This window comes from Esox lucius, chromosome 18 (genome assembly GCF_011004845.1).
Source record: "Esox lucius isolate fEsoLuc1 chromosome 18, fEsoLuc1.pri, whole genome shotgun sequence".
Taxonomy (NCBI): domain Eukaryota; kingdom Metazoa; phylum Chordata; class Actinopteri; order Esociformes; family Esocidae; genus Esox; species Esox lucius.
The window spans coordinates 9509607-9527514 of record NC_047586.1 but is presented as its reverse complement, the minus strand read 5'-3'; the positions used below and the strand labels follow the sequence as shown (position 1 = coordinate 9527514).

Genomic DNA, 17908 nt, shown 5'->3' with positions numbered 1-17908 from the left:
AGGTGCTTATTTTCTGCGGCACTCCAGTTGAATTCTTTTCCACCCACCATCCTCCTTTTTATCTGTCTACTCAACCTCTCCAGCCTCACCTGAACTTTACCTAGACAGGTGAACTGTAGGCCGTGCTCGACGTTGATGGGAGGCGTCACTAAGCTGTGCCATCTCATGTTTGGAATGGGTGTGTGATTTTTAGAATGGTGGTTTGTGGAAAAGGGGCTTTGGCAGTGTAGTCCGTGGTGTGAGTGTCTAGGCACCCTGCCGAGCTCAGGACATTTTAAAGGCTTATCACCTCCTGCAGACGAGGCTGTAAAATTGCTGCCTGACCAGAAAACATCTGGCCGGGCTCTGGATGGGACAATGCAAACCTTTTTCTCTCACAGCGCTGTGTTTTAATCTCTACGTTTATTGTGGAAATCCAGGCCTGTTTTGACTTGTTTGTACAGTGTTGAGTTTTAACTTTAGCAATTACATTTGTAATTTGTTTGGAGAACTACAAATAGAGAACATATTCCAACAAAGATTGACCAGTAGATTATCGCCAGCTGATTTCTCCTTAAACAACCGATCCATGCTAAAATCAACTGCACGGCTGATCTCAATTGCAACCAGCTTTGACTTGCAGTTATTCCTTAACGCAGATACTGTATAATGTAATATATTGTGTCATATTATGATCCAGCTCTATGAAGCTTTGGAGGCAGAGGAAGATCTTGAACCATTTGAATGGAGCAATCTCCTACATAAATATCTTTTGTCAAAGTTGAGAGAATTTGATGTGCGTGACACTTATTTGTGTTAATAAAAATGGGAGTGTCAATTTGGTTAAAAAAGCCTCACTGGTCAAACTCAAAATACTATATTTATCTTGACAAAATTTGGTACCCATTGCCACCCAGACAACATACCCTCACTTACTTAATTTATAATTAATGAACTGTTTATCACTAACATAGTTAGAAGAGTCTGGTGGAATGTAGTTTTGCATAGACACATATCTCTAAAATTACATTGTTGTCATAGTTCCCTTGGAGGCACTGTTTTCAGACCCAGTATGACACATTTTGCAGTGATTTTCTGTCTACTAGTTTGAAACATTGCAGAAAATGTAAGAATGGTTGGGGAAAATTTAGTAATTTTTTAGCAGAAGTCTACTCTGGGCACAAAATCAGCGTATTGACAGGTTGTTATGAAGTTAATATCTGATTTCCCCAGACATCCTCACACACTGTTGCACCCAACATTAATCTAGTGAGCAACATCGTTGCTTCTCGCCAGAAAGGGTTGATTGTTTTTTTTTCGTTATGTGGGTCTATATTTACGTATATTTTTAACATGAATATCCCAAACCTTCCCATTTGGGGACTGTTTGCAGTTCAACCTTGCATTCCAATTGTGTTTCACATTTTCTTTGTTCAGCCATCACTTGGTTGAACAAAAATCTCAATAAAAAGATTGTACGGTAACACTTAGCCTCAAGGTTGCTGCAGGGTATCGGAGATCCCGAGATGAATTTGACTCATGAATTAGTTAACTTTGTTTTACATTAATATAGGGGCTTCTCATTCAGGTTAAGTTGCTGTAAATGCTTTAAAACATGTAAAGGAATGAATAGCAGAATACTAAGAATGACAGCAACCACTGGGTCCTCTCTAATGGCCAAGTCACAGTACAGCAGTTTCAGTGACATTAAAACACTCCAACTAGATGTAAAATGGTACAATATGACTTCCTCATCAAAGCCAGCTTGCTGTTTTTTTGTAACTTGGCAAAAGAGAGTGCGCAGATGATTCGTGATATCTGTTTAGAGATCATATTTTGGCACGGGTAAGGAGCTGCCATAATATGCTGCCAAGCTCTGTAGACATACATCTGTGCGATACAGTTTCCTGTTCATGTTTGCAATCAGAACCTATTCTTCAAAAGTTATTGAAGTTAAAACATTTTCCAGATTACTCAAGGTAACGTGAATAGCACCTATGTTTTTCAAGTTCCGTAAACATATAACACTATGTTATAACCCGATACCTGTGGTGGACCAGTAATTATCTTGACAATAGCCTGAGGGATCAACAGTGTTGGTCAGAGGTTAAAAACGCTCTTCCCCCTCAGAATTCCCCCTTGCCCTCAGATCATCCACCGTTATTTCACCCTCTTGGCTATTTACCGGACCATTTAAACCTACTAACCAACCCGGGAAACCATTGACATTTCACGGTCGTCGTGCAGCTAGGTGTTCATTGTAATATCTCAACCCAGTGTTATGAGCGAACCGGCTGCTGGCCAGGAGAACCATTATGACAGATAGTGAGCCTTATAACAGCGGAGGGCTGTTTGCTCAGCACATTTGGACCATACCAGATTGTTTGCAATTTCCCCTGTCCATCCGAGCTATTTCAAACGTAGTGTCAATTACAATGGCACGGTGAAGAAGACACTCCTCTCCTGAAAGCTTTAAAATGCTCTGGAATGTGCATTGTGGTCAACCTCAGTCCAACTCGCACTGCGCCATTTCACTCCCCTTTTCCCAGAAAGCGTTTTCCTCTAATGTAAACACCTCTGAAATGAAGTTAAATGTCTTATACACAATGTGAGTGACCCTGCTTGCCCTTTAAGCCTTTCCAAGCGAGAATCCGAGGCGTCGGGCAGCCGATGCACAGAGCAGAACAGGGCTAGAGACGTGCAGGGGTTTTGCCATCAGGCAAATGGTTATGGAAAGGTTCTTTTCTCCATATCATGGATCTTTATTACTATTCAAATCGTGACATTTGCCGCTTCTCTAAAATGTCTGTCTTATTGTCTCCCATGGAAAGAAGAAACAACCCTAGATAAGCTTGTTGAAAGTCAGTGCGGAGTATTTAAACCAGGAGGAGAGAAGGATTCACACAATGTGCATCCAAGAACAAGAGAAAAGGGCAGCCCACACTTTCTCTATAATTATACGCTTCTGCCAGTTCAATCTCCTTTTGTTCTTGATACTGGCTGAATAATGGGGTGGGACAGGTTAATCGAAGGAAGCTACAGCTTACAGCTATGTGCATAAAGCAACTTTGCAGGACCAAGGACCTGAGGCTGCTTTACACTTCACATAAACTGAGCAATAAGACTGTCGGTTTAGGCATGTTACAAAATATGTCCAACTGTGTGAGAACAGTCGCTTCATTTGCATAGTTTGAGTGAAGTGTGTAACGGACTCGAGGAGGCGTTGGCTTCCCTTTTAAACAATTACCGATTGATCCGTTATCATCACTTCATCAGCTGTTGCTTCATCATTTGCGTGTGGCGTGTTTTTGTAGTTCCCTGGTAATAATGATTATCTCCAATAGTAGCTTGTATCATAAAGTTCTAGTTCATTACCGGAGATAACAGCAACCCTACACTTTATTATACAGTCATCCTCTCTGGCTTTATTTTATTTTCATATGACTCCAACAAGAAAACGCCTAATGTCAAATTGGAAGACACACAAATTGGCCATTCCAAATACATTTAATATCGAGGTCCAACAGATAATTTAATGTACTCTATGTACTCACGAGCCCAGAAACTTCCAGAGGGACTTATGTTCTACTGTTACAGCTGCTTATTGTACTTCTCCAGAGTTCATCGCAGAGACAGTTGGCAGAGGGGTCCTGAGGAAGTGAGCTGTTCCCCCCCAAATTCCTGCTGTGAAAATGTTCACATTTCTAACCCCTGAGAGAATCAGGTTTCTTTCTACTCACAATAATTGAGTCAGGGAGTTGTTTTCTCTCCCTGCCATTCTCTCTCCTGTTTTAAATTTCCAAGTCCTGCGATTTGAGACTTTGTCTTCCTCACCATACTCAGAGAAGTGGTATGGCACTTCTTTTGGAGTCTATAACCAGATGCAGCTATCCTCATCGGAATGGTTTCAGAATAGGTTGCTTTCATGGCTGTTGCCTCCCTGCATTGTGTCGACAGACCATTTCTGAGTTGACCACAGCTGGTAGCCTCAGTTTTACCGCCATGTTGCCGCAGGATGACCGTTTCTGCTTCTCAGCGACGGTGTGGGTCTAACTGGTCTGGCCACCTCATTAACCAGGAGTAGCCGTACGCCATTTCCGTTCTTCCGTGACAATGAAAAATTGGAAGCTGATTTTTATTGCATTTGTGACATGGGCAAACTACTGTGTGTGTGTGTGTGTGTGTGTGTGTGTGTCATATAGCAGGGTGAATCAGAGAGGGAGAGGATGTGAGCAATCAAGAATGAGAAAAAGCAGATGCTTATTAGTAAGAATGCAAAAGCCGCCATATTTACAGTAAATTGAATCTCCTGATTCAGCTGAAATAGAGGGTGAATCATTGCAGCCTATCTTGCAGTAATCCATCATAGCAAGGCCAGAGAGAAGGAAAAGGCCAAAAAGGAAAGGGGAACGAAAAGGCTTTGACAAACTCTTGATAGGATTTCATTCCTGGGTTTTAATTGGACTTTGGAGGGCAGTGGTGTAGAATTCCTCCTTCTTCGTGCTGGGGTAATTGAATTCCTGCCAATGTCATGCTCTTGTTTAACAAAAGCGAGGTGAGATGTGCTCTGCTCCCCCTATATATATTTGTCTGGGTTATTCTTTTGATGACAGCTCTGCCCTGGCAGTGCACTTATGCCAGTGCTGAATTTTGAGCCAGATTCTGCCATCACAGGTCCTGGCACCTCACAATTTGAGTGTGTTTTTTCCCCAAAACCTATTGGCCAGGATATGGCACTTCTCATATTATGACAAGTAATTGTCACTATTTGCAATGAATACATGTGAATACAATTTAATGCATGTTTATTCAAGTTGCCTGGTTGTAAATTCTACAAATATATATATTTTTTTCAGTGCCTGATTTAGGGTTTTATCATGAGGCCAACATGTGGCTCTGTCTCACAAAACTAGTATGAGCTTCATGTGATCTCTCTTCTACTGTTGGCTTTGATAGACATAAGCCTACAATTCTTATCGCTTCAGAGTAGCACCGTAGGTTGCTGGAGGTTCTCTCGCTAGGTTGAAATACATTTGCCAAACTTATAGAGTTAAGCCTTCTCCTGTCTTATCAGAAATAAATCAAATAATTTAGCAATAAACCACAAGTGGGTGTGGTATATGGCCAATATACCGCGGCTAAGAGCTTTTTGTTGTCATGACATTGCTGACTGCCTGGATACAGGGCTTAGTCAGTGTATAGTGGCAATACTCCACAAAGCCCAGAGATGGCTTATTACCATAATGACAGGTTACCAACTCACTCAGAACAGTCAAACATTATGTGATGTCATACCCCTGGTATATGGACTCATATATCATGGCTTTCAGCCAATCGGCATACAGGATTCCAACCACCCAGTTTATAATTTTGAATAATACAACTGGGTTTGGCTTCTAATTTTGACACAGATGATCAATAGCTTCTTCAAAAAAATCCATTGTTTGCAACTTCTGCAAATAACTCTGTGCTTTATACCTTTATGCAAATGCAATAAAATGCATGCGATGGGTTCCGGTACATTGGATTCTCGCAGATCACGCCTCGCTTACTTTTTGTTCCAACTCCTCCAGATTTACATCTCAAGCACTGACTGATGGGCAATGGCCAGATAGAGAATATAAAGAGCGTTAGTCTGTAATGTTGTAGAGGGAGACAAATGCCACCTTGTATCATTTCTATCATGTTTTTTAATTTAAAACGGGAGCATAAATCACGATTTCATAAAGAATTACTGGTGTTTTTAAAGTAAGTCAGTGTGCTTTGGAGAGTGCTTGAAATAAATATGCTTGACTTGTGTCCATTTGACAAACTTGTTTTTTCTTCAAAGTATCAGTAAGTTTTAGTGTTTTTGATTGCAAATGTCCCTTATACAAGACATTGACCCCAATTTGTAATATTACCATCCTATACTTTTAATGTCCATGTCTTCAGCCCTGTTCCCAAAGAAGTTGGGACGCTGTGTAAAATGTAAAGAGAAACAGAATGCAGTGATGTGCAAATCACTTATATCCTATACTCAATAGAAAATTGTAAAAAGACAACATATCAAATGTTGAAACTGAGTAATGTTATTTTTACTTGCTCACTTAGAATTTGAAGCCATTAAACATATTTCAATCAAGCTAGGACAGAGGAAACATTGCGTAATGCTAAAAAACTAAACCTGGTGGAACATCTCACTAATTAGGTTAATTGGCAACAGGTCAGAAACATCATTGGGTATTAAAAGAGCATCCCAGAGAGGATGAGTCTTTCAGAAGCAAAGGTGGGGAGGGGTTGACCACTCTGTGAAGGACTGCCGGGGAAAATAGATCAACATTTCAATAATAACTTTTCTTAATGTAAAATTGCAAAGGATCTCATCATCTACACTACACAATATCATTAAAAGATTCTGAGAATCAGGAGATGTCTCTGTACACAAGGGACATTGCCGAAAACCTATATTGGATGGCCGTGATCTTCGAGCCCTCAGATGGGACTGCATTAAAACAGACAGAATTCTTTAGCGGAAATCACTGCATGGGCTCAGGAGGACTTCTGAAAACCATTGTCTGTGAACACAGTACGCCACAACACCCACAAATGCAAGTTAAAACTCTACCATGCAAAGAAGAAACCATTTATAAACAACAGCCAGAAATGCCGGAGACTTCCCTGGGCCCGAGTTTATTTAAGATTTACTAAGGTGATGTGGAATACTGTCCTGTGGTCTGACAAATCAAAATGTAAAATTATTTTTGGGAATTATGGACGCCATGTCCTCCAGGCTATAGAGGAGAGGGACCATTCGGCTTATTATAAGCGCGGTTTAAAGCCAGCATCCGTGATGGTACGGGGATGCATTAGTGCACATGGCATGGGTTACTTGCACATCTGTGAAGGCATCATTAATGCTGAACAAAACATACAGGTTTTGGAGGAACATATGTTGCCATCCAGACATCTTTTTCAAGGAATGCCTTGCTTATTTCAACAGGACAATGCCAAACCACATTCTGCATGAGTCCGGGTGCTAAACTGGTCTGCCTGCAGTCCAGACCTGTCCACAACTGAAAACATTTGAAATGAAAGTACAGCAAAGGAGAACCCTAACTGTTGAGCAGCTGCAATCCAATACCATGCAAGAATGGGACATGACATTTTCAAAAACATAGCAATTGGTCTCCTCAGTTCTAAACTGCTTACAGAGTATTGTTAAAAGAAGAGTTGATGCAACACAGTGGTAAACATGCCCCTGTCCCAACTTTTTTGGAACGTATTGTTGTCATCAAATTCAAAATGGGAGTGTATTTCTCCAAAAACAGTTTCAACATCTTATATGTTGTCTTTGTACTATTTTCATTGAAATATAGGGATTCAATGATTTGCACATCATTGCATTCTGTTTTTATTTGCATTTTAAGCAGCATCCCAACTTTTTTGGAAACAGAGTTGTAATATACTTAATGTAATTGTGTTGGCTGATCTAGTTGGATCTGAGAAAATATTCTACCATGATCCTTAGTTAAATCTCTATGAACTTCAGTTAAATCTCCATGACTCTCACTTCAATCTCCATGACTCTCAGTTCAATCTCCATGACTCTCAGTTCAATCACCATGAATCTCAGTTAAATCTCTATGACCCTCAGTTAAATCTCAATGACCTTCAGTTAAATCTGTGTGACTCTCAGTTAAATCTGTGTGACCCTCAGTTAAATCTGTGTGACCCTCAGTTATATCTCCATGACTCTCAGTTAAATCTCCATGACTCTCAGTTAAATCTCCATGACTCTCAGTTAAATCTCCATGACTCTCAGTTAAATCTGTGTGACCCTCAGTTAAATATCTGACCCTCAGTTAAATCTCTGTGTGACAGATATTCTGAACACGTCTGGACTTCGTTGTTTATCATTCTAGATTGAATCATTATTCATGTTTTCAGTTTAGTTCAACAGATGATGGTTTTATGACCAATGTTTTTGTTTGAGCTTTCTACACTTATTTGGATTTATAAAATACTGTATCTCACAAAAGTGAGTACACCCCTCACATGTTTGTAAATATTTGATTATATCTTTTCATGTGACAACACTTTGCTACAGAAATGAAACTTTGCTACAATGTAAAGTAGTGAGTGTACAGCTTGTATAACAGTGTACATTTGCTGTCCCCTCAAAATAAGACAACACACAGCCATTAATGTCTAAACCGCTGGCAGTACACCCCTAACTGAAAATGTCAAAATTGGGCCCAAAGTGTCAATATTTTGTGTGGCCACCATCATTTTCCAGCACTGTCTTAAACCTCTTAGGCATGGAGTTCACCAGAGCTTCACAGGTTGCCACTGGAGTCCTCTTCCACTCCTCCATGACAACATCACAGAGCTGGTGGATGTTGGAGACCTTGCATTCCTCCACCTTCCATTTGAGGATGCTCCATAGATGCTCAATAGGGTTTAGGTCTGGAGACATGCTTGGCCTGTTCAGGCAGTGATCGTGGAGGTTGTTTTTGGGGTCGTTATCATTTTAGAATACTGCAGCCCAGTCTCCGAAGGGAGGGGATCATGCTCTGCTTCAGTATGTCACAGTACATGTTGGCATTCATGGTTCCCTCAATGAACTGTAACTCCCCAGTGCCGGCAGCACTCATGCTTCCCATTCACACCTGAGACCTTGTAACACTAACGAGTCACATGACACTGGGGAGGGAAAATGGTTAATTAGGCCAATTTGGACATTTTCACTTAGGGGTGTACTCATTTTTGTTGCCAGCGGATTAGACATAAATGTCTGTGTTGAGTTCTTTTGAGGGGACAGCAAATGTACACTGTTTTACAAGCTGTACACTCACTACTTTACATTGTGGCAAACTGTCATTTCTTCATTGTCACATAAAAGGATATAATCAAATATTTACAAAAATGTGAGTGGTGTTCTCACTTTTGTGAGATTCTGTAAATACTTGAAAGCCGCTAGTTTTGGACATATGCATACTTTTTTGTACTTGGTTTTAATTTATTTTATTTCTGCACACTTTTTTCTTTATGGTATACTGTTATGTGCTGTAAGCATGGTTGAATAATCCAATGCGTTTTCATACTATCTGTCTTTCAAGTCAGTTGAAAAGAATGAAATTTTATGACTAGGCATCATTTTACAGTCTTCTAAGATTGATCATTATTAAATGTGCCCTTGGTGATAAAGAAGATGCTGTGCCTCATATGCGCTTCTCAGAGATAGAATGCATGTCAATAATTATCTCCAAAAGCAATGAAAACCATTTCTAAGTGGTGAGAGTATTGACACTTATCTGTGATAATGGGAAATGATTTACCCTGGTAGTTTATGGTAAAAATGAACTTGAAGGAGTGAGCAACTATCAAAGTATTCAGGCCAGTGTTATTATTTTCATATTAACACTCTTTTCACATTCTCAAAGGGTTGAGTGTTTTACTGAATGTTTCCCAGTTTGGCTGAATCATTAACTCAGTCCCTTTATTGGGCCTCAGTATTAATTCTCAGGAATGATGCTTGGGTTATGTTGTCCAACGATTGGCAGCAGGGATGTTTCCATTTGTTTGAAAGGCTGGTAACCCTAATCTTCCATTCATCTTAAAAACCTGCTATTTCAATACTTTGATAGGTACAATAATCACCATTAAAGAGTCATCATAAACGTGCAACGTTATTTTGATTAATGTTGCTTGAATCATGTCCCCGTTTTAATTTATGGAATGTTCTATATGGGATCAAAACGTACCTATAAATGTAGATCAGTTTTTCTCATCAATTAAAATCCTTTCCTCATTGAATTCTCCTAATACAAATGATCCCTCTGCATTCTGCCACGTACGTTGCTAGTTTTATTACGTTTGGCATAGAGCCTTTTGCGATGTACTGTGTCTCTATTCTGCTGCTCCAAATAAACAAGGGCCAGGCAGACATGTATTGCATTCGTAGAGAGCCATGGCAAGCATGTAAAAGACGTTAGAGCAAGGAGCAGCAACCATTTCTCTCCCGACATGAACCATTTTTTATATATTTGTATTCATTCTAATGTCATTCTGTGCTTTTACGAGCAAAATAAACACTGCCCAAGATATATGGCTTTAAAACTGTTCTTAGGTAGCGTAAAACGTTTTCAGAGTCCTGTGCCTCACACAAACAACATCAAACCCTATGTTTTATGTGCGTGTTGTCATCTAGCTGGTAACTCACTTTTATCATGGATGTGAACATTGTTCGCCCTTGAGGTTTATCAGCCACCATTATGATTTTATTATGTAAATGAAGCACAGAGTATTATTTCATTAGCAGACTTCCAAATTTGAGTCCTCAGATTAGTATGCAAATCTCTCGCCGGTGTCCTTGCAGGCAGAGGGAATTTACAACTAATTTCTTAGCCCATCTGGAATAGCAACCTAGTTGTTATCTAGCTATTAACGCAATTATAACACCAATGTCCTGTCATGTAATATACTGTATGCTTACATAGGCTATGCAGAACTAGTGTCACGGCAACTATCATTAAGAGGCTTTAATTTACTATCAACCATAATACGGTTCCTCCCAAGCCTTTCTTCCTCACTGTTCCAACAGTCCTCACTCAGCTTTGTCAACAGGTTTAAGGCTTCACACCTTCTAGAAGTTTTTGAGTGTTTATGACAAATTTGAGGTCATGCTTACATGTCATCCAGAATTGCCTGCCCGTAGATGAACAGTAATCTGGTGCCGGAGTGGTTGTGTGTGTGTACGTGCAAAGATTGTGGTTGGATGGCACACTTTTTTTTTTTTTTACTGGGAGAGCATTGAGAGAGCGAAGGAGGTGTTTGCTAGGACGTGGGTTGTATGGTGTCTCTGCTGTCTGTGCCTGTGTGTGTGGGCAGACACGTTCACACACATTAGGCTAGTCCCCCAGGGCCACGCATCCAACAGACCCTCTACTCTTCTTGGAGGGGATTCGTCAAACTCGCTGTGACATATAGGAGTCTCGTATAGTCGATTTGTGTGGGGAGAATGTAAGCACCGCCAAATGAGCACTCCATGACTGCCTGTATTGCAACCTTGAGGAAATGTCAGCTTTCGCAATCCTTTAGAATCTTGTCGAAAGGCAGCGGGTTCTGTGTCCGTCATTGAACCATTTTGTGCATGAGCACTCGCCCATACACTGACTGGAAGTTCTCAGTGTTTATATGTAGCTTACGTTACGCCATCCCCAGCTGATGTGTAATCTTACCCAGGCTGGAGCTTCTCATGTTAACTAGTCTGCAGATAGTGCGACTTCCATGGTTTATGCTGAATGGAAAACTGTTGCTGCACAGGCCATATTTTGTCAGTTTTGGTACTGTGAATTTGCATATTGAAGCTTAGCTGAATTGGTAGAAATTGAAGGATCTTGTTACAAGTGCTAAATGTTTTTTGGGTCTGCAAGGCTTTTGCATTTGCATACATTTGATCTATGGTGGCTGTGCAGGCACGCCACAGAGAAAGGGCTGTGTTGAAAAACCACCCTTGAAATTGGAAATTAAATGGTGATAATTTGAAATAAAGTTATTAATTCAGAATACCGTCTGTATTTTTCTCACTGTCAGTAGTAAATTCCTGCATCACTCAGGATTTATTGACCGGGATGCTCTGTCTGGAAGTGACAATAGCACCTCCGATATTGATTTGTTCTCATTTCTAAGATGCAGGTTAGAGCAGCCATTTGTAAAGTTTTGTGTCAGGGGCTGGCAAATCTTTGCCTATGCTTTATAGTGACCAAATTTTTAATTTTTTATTTGGGCTGCAACTAACAACTATTTTGATAATTGATTGATCCGTCAATTACTGCTTTGATTAATCAGATAGAAAGATGTCATTTTCAGAATTAAATGCAAGTGTTTTATTTAAAATAAATTAATGTTTTCAGTGTTTTTCTCATCTTACAATTAAAACAACTAAGCAGTAGTTATAAATCAAACAAAAATGTGCAAAAACTAAAGGGTTATCATAATATAATTTTCAAGACTGTTGGAAAAGCATTCTAGGGTATCATTAAAGTGTTTGAGAGACTTTTGACTGATTCTGTAAATATTAATGCAATGTGTAATGCATTTAAATGCCTCAATGTTTCTTTTGTTTGAGAACTGACCAAATTTGACACTAATTGGTTAATTCATCAGTAATTTTGTGAATGCTTATCTTACTGAAGCTACTCAAATATACACAAACTCAACATGCTCAGGTAGATTTTTTATGGTGAAAACTTTGACGCTAACATTAACTCGTCCACACATACAAGGTTAGCCATTTCTCATTTTAAAACATAACTATGAATACAAACTAATTAATGAAAATGTTTCATTCTATTGGTACTATGCTGAGTACGTTAAATTCTTTTTTGGGGTTTGTGTCTTATATAGTGTCATTGGTGGTTTATGTTTTCCCCCTAGTATATAGTGTTTATTCTAATGTTATATATATTTTATTATTTAACATTATATATGGGGTTCTGGGTGTTGTCTTTTTCCTCTTTTCCTTAAGCTAGGTCATCACTGAAATTAGAATTGGCTCTTAACTGACCTGCTTTGAAAAGGTTATATAAATGTTTGGATGACCTTATTCAATTTCTGAAAAACTCTCTTGGTAATGAGCAGAGAGGCACGGGTCATTGAAATTCACCTTCCTGGTCATTGGGATTTAAACCTACATTTAACAGTTCTGCTGGGCCTTCATGCAGACAAAGAAAAGGAGGGGTGCTCAACAACAGTGATAAAAATCATGAAAGGACTTGCCAGGAAAAACTGCCAGAAGGACTAATTCGAGGCAGGTAGCAATTTAATGTTCAAATTTTCTTGCCCTGGCACATGCTGTACCTGGACATACAACTCAAAGGAAGAATAACACAGACCGCGAACCCCTTTCTCCTTAAACTGAGGAGCTCTTTCTCTTCTCCAGCAACCGCCGATTATTCATCCAGATGACTTGGAACGAGTATACCCCCACGTAACCCACTAGTGACCTAAGGTGGAATTGCCTGCATGTATCAGGCGCCCGTGTCAATGTCATTAAAGACCTGTCTCTCCACTCAGCTCTGCTCAGTGCCTCCAACATGTGGACTTTTAGGCAGGGTCCTGCATACGGACTCAAAGATGACTGGCTCCAAGTCATGCCTGAAACCAAAAGGAGAGTGCCGTGTGTCAGAGCTGTGTGGCAGCCTGTTCTCCACACGCCCACTCACTTGTCAGATCTTAGTTCCTATTGGGTAATGCAGCTAGGAAGTAGGAGGGTTGGTTAAACCAGGCTGGTGGTCAGAGGTGCCGTTGGAATCTCCTGATGTGGTTAGTGGGGATTCTTCTGTAAATTAATAATGGAAACAATGTTAGCAATCTGCAATGGAGGAATTATTAGCACCTTGACCAAAAGCTGATATTGTCTGTCTCCACCAAACTCGATCAGGCCATGCAAACCAAATACCAAAACCAAGTGCTGAACCAGCTGTAAAGGTCTGGCAAAAGGTCAAAGCACTAATGAAACATTCATGGACATTTTAGAAGACATTTTACTGCTAACTAATTTGACATGGGCAACCAAATATAAAGAAGTTCTATTTTTGGCACCCGGCAACACAGTTTGCAAGAGCAAAAGGATTTGATGGAATAACTGAATGAAATGTACTGTTTACTTAATTTTGTGACGATCAAGTGTCCAACCTAGTCGGTATGTGACCACAGTACTGTTTTTCTTCTGTCCTTCCAGGTGGATGCACATTTGATGATGGACCAGCCCAGTGTGATTACCAGCAGGACCCCTATGACGACTTTGACTGGACCCATGTCAGTGCACAGGAAGTGCCGTTCTTATCATCTGAACTGCCTCAAGGTAAGACTCCCGCTGACCCATCACTTCCATGAAGCTGCCGGAATAGCTCCCTCCCCACGCTGTGTTACGTAAACGCACCCAAGGACCTACAAAACCAGGTTCCTAGGACCTGCAAAATAAATAAATAAAAAACTCATCTGAAATTTGTGTTTTTCAGCTGATACAAAAGCATCACTGTTAACTTTAAATGTGCAGCTATTGTTCCAGGCAATTTATGTAAGTGAGGTTTTGGGCTACTGTGTAAACTCAATGGGTTAAATGAAGTAGCTAATGAGGGAACCGCAGAGAGCTGCTCTTTTCGGGAGAAAGAATGAATGCGAAACAATGAAAAGGTGAAAATAAATTAATCTCAGGGTCTTGCTGGTCCTCTTTGTCTTTATTACCCACAATGCAGTTTTGATCCTGACCTTCAGCATTTAGCAGAAAGTAAAAAAGTGTCCGGGAGGAGAGAAAAAGCGTTGTGCTCAGCAGCAAAAAAATTGTATTTAGGTTTGAAGACTGTCACACAGAACAATTAAGGATGTTGAATAAGATCAGGGAAGCGGCATGGTGAGTAAGTGGAGTGCATGGGCCTGACGACCTTGCTTAGTCACCTCTCCACAGCTTAATCACTTGTTTTCAGACAGGAGTGATGTGTGTAGGAAATTAAAGCCTTTCAGCTAAATTTCCCAATTAATAAGATATTAAGTAATTAATCATGCAAAGGAACAGAAAAGGTCATCAGCAGATTTTCTGAACAAGGTTGTGTTCCATTACCATGTTGCACAATGAAGCGGCAATGCCTTTGTTTGGTCCATAAAGGATGGCTGGGCACATTTTACAAGACTTTACCAGAAACCAGAAATATCTTGCTCAAACTTTTCTCACAAGGATAATATTCCCTTTTATGAGAATGTGAAATATATTATGGGCCAGAGCCACACTGAACATGTTAACAGGCTTGAGGAAATAGCAATAACATAGCACATGTCAAACTATGATAGTGATAGTTTTTGACCCAACATTAAGGATGGCACGCTTGTGTTTTAATTTGTTCCTGAATTTAAAGGTTCAAATGCTGGTCAAATGATCATCCCACTGAAATTGCAAAGCTCCTCCAAAAACATATAGTTTCCAAAAAGTGGTCATACCTAGTTTAAAAGTGACCACACCTTGTGTCAGACAAGTAATCTTAAATCATAATCCCATGCAGAATTTGATGCATGTGTGACGCGAATCATTCAGGACTGGGGATGAACTCCTCTCTGTGTTTTAAGAGCTTAAAGTGGTAATAACTTTTTTCTGTCTGCCATTATTAGACCAAATGTTGAACATGCAAAAATATCTGATGCAAAAGGCTTGTTATGTAGAAATTTAGGAATGCCTTTTGCGTTGGTGACATTCAAGCTGTCAAATGATTTGAATCACCCAGTTTCTCAGGTAAAGACATTGCAGCATTTAGCAGATGTTTCTTTAATCTAAAGAGTAAGTATTGAGAGTTGGTTTACGTTACAGTGGAAATTAGTTCCATTACTGGGCCTCTCAGGTTTGTTATAAAATACGCAACCGAAGTGATAATGACAGACAATCAATGTTTAATTTATCTTAACTTCAATCATGAACTAAAGCAGGTGGAATGATCTCGCTATGGAAAAACATCCTTACCTTTTTGTTAACCATGTCTTGTAAATGTTTGGATAAGCAGTAGCTGTATACTAACTACAGTGGATATAAAAAGTCTACACACCCCTGTGAAAATGCCAGGTTTTTCAGTTTGTTTTTCAATTGAATTGTTCATGTTATAGGTCACATTAAAGGTGGAAAACATGATTCCTGTTCTGACATAATTTATCTTTGTCTCATTCTTTTACATCACAAGAACCTGGCATTTTAACAGGGGTGTGTAGACTTTTTATATCCACTGTACTATGTTTCCACATTGACCTTTCCTGAGAAGAATTTGAAGCTGAGATCCTCCCTTTAAATGGATGAAAGGACCACTATGCCCCTCCAACATTAAGGCAAACCGAGCACCCTAGCGTAAAGGATTGGTTTACCTTTTATGATCCAGATAAAAAAGTAAATGGCATGATATATTCTTTAAATTATTTCTTATATGTTTTTATTTGATTTGATTTTGAGATACTCTATCTGCAGTGGCCGTCCTTAATGCAAAACATTTGTTCTGCATTATGGCTTCTGAGTTTAACCATGAACATCTGCTTTGAAGACAATCTATGTCCTTTCAGGTATTTTGATACAGGTCCTTAGGACAAATGACATTTGAAAGTCTTCAATTACATATTTTTGGGCTTGAGTGCTACGTTCCGCATGTGAATGTATGCATGTTCTTGTTCACCACCAAGGGAATAAGAAAGCATTCACACACTCAATTCCAAACTGTCTAAGCATCAAAGTTTCAAAAATTATGTATTTAGGTATTTCTGAAGGCTTTGTTCTTGGTCTCTGCCAGCCCCCACACTGAAGAACGAGCGATGAGGATGTCTATGTGGGTGAGGTACTCAATATGTCTTCTCTAACATGCCATTTACAACAGTATGGTTGAAGAATTGTGAACCACCCCTTTAAAATACTTTCTAAGCCATGAAGGATGAAATGCAGACACATCAAGCAGTTTTCATGACAAGATAACAAGTGTTATTTACTTCCCAGAAAACCTCTGGTCCTTACCAAGCTAAAAACACATTTGATTGACATTCTGGGTAAGGTTTAGTCCAAGCATGATGCTCTATTGGCCTTTCTTAACACTGAAGAACAAATGCTAGAGACTTCTGATCAATATTAACTTGGAACCGTGTTGAAAGTGTGACACATGTTAGGTTAGGCTTGGCTCAGTCTTGTGCCGGTGGCCTTTCCTTATGGTCTGTAAGGACATGCTTGGTGGATACATGATACAAACTGCACCAATGTCAAACCCTACACCTCTTTTAGTGCTGGTTTCGGGTAGGACTACGCATCTCAGAGAAGAGGCATGTCACTAATATGGTGTATTATAAGCTGAAGACCTGTTAGAATTTTGACGGCCATGCGAAAGCACGAGTCGATGTTTGGCACATCAGACTGTCTCTGTTTCCTCAGTGACTGTTCTGCCAGCGGTTAAGGCCGTGATGGATGACAGCCATCTTGTGCACTGGTATGAATCTGATGACAGCCATCTTTTGGAGTGGCATTCATCCTCTGGATACCTGACATTGATGTGAAGTAAACACCGACATTCTAAAATACATATTTATTTAATATTCTGACTTCGGATGAGTAATGGTAAGGTAATAAGAAAGGAAACTATACAGAATTTTGCCGTTATTTTTCCCCCCACAGTGTCATATGTGGATGCATGATGGCAGAACAAATTGCTGAATGCCTGTTTCATTTATTCTGCTTGTTGTATTGTAGGTCTAAATCTGGCAACAATGTTCTTCCCATTAGTCTCTCAAATTGTTTTTTAATAAGATTTCCTGAACAAAAATAATCTCCCCATTAATGCTAGGATTAAAGCAAAATTGGATAAATGGATAGAAAATAAATGGGATTTTACAGGTGGAAGGTGGAACTGAAATGGTCCCATTAACAACAGTGTACTGTACTGCTGTCTGTTTTCTTCTTTGGAGTTATTCCACACAAACAGCAACCTGAACCTATTCCTTATTATAGTTACGGTTTGTATTGTGGTGTACTGGCCAACTTTATTATGCCAGTTTATGTGAGAAAATTTTAGAACGTTGGCCAATGTAGAACAAGTGGCACATGTCATGGCTTTTAAAACAGGCTCAAAATACTTGTTTCTCAACACAGCAGTCCCCCAGTGTGATCTTTGAAAATGAGACATTACGAAGCAATACTTTCCAACTAGAAGTATTTTGATTTTGGTTTGCATATTTTACATTCATGTCACCATATAGCCAGGTAACTCATTTTTACACTGATGACCTGATGATTGCCTGGCTAAAGCAATTATATGAACAATGACTACTGGACTGGACTGAGTTTTCAGTATTATATTTTTTTAATTATATTTATTATTATTATTTTACAAATTATTCATTATATACATCCATCTTTAAACAAATTGCAAAAAACAAC

At 39.5% G+C, this 17908-nt stretch overlaps 1 protein-coding gene across 23 annotated transcripts in view; it reads left to right on the top strand.

Moving 5' to 3' along the window:
- The window catches only part of ptprk (protein tyrosine phosphatase receptor type K), a 139308-nt gene that overhangs the window by 26156 nt on the left and 95244 nt on the right, over nucleotides 1-17908 (top strand). For all 23 annotated transcript variants that reach the window (XM_029114464.2, XM_029114470.2, XM_029114467.2 and 20 more), the window contains one exon: nucleotides 13706-13828. In XM_029114464.2, the coding sequence (XP_028970297.1) occupies nucleotides 13706-13828 (123 nt within the window). The remainder of the gene's footprint in view (nucleotides 1-13705; nucleotides 13829-17908) is intronic.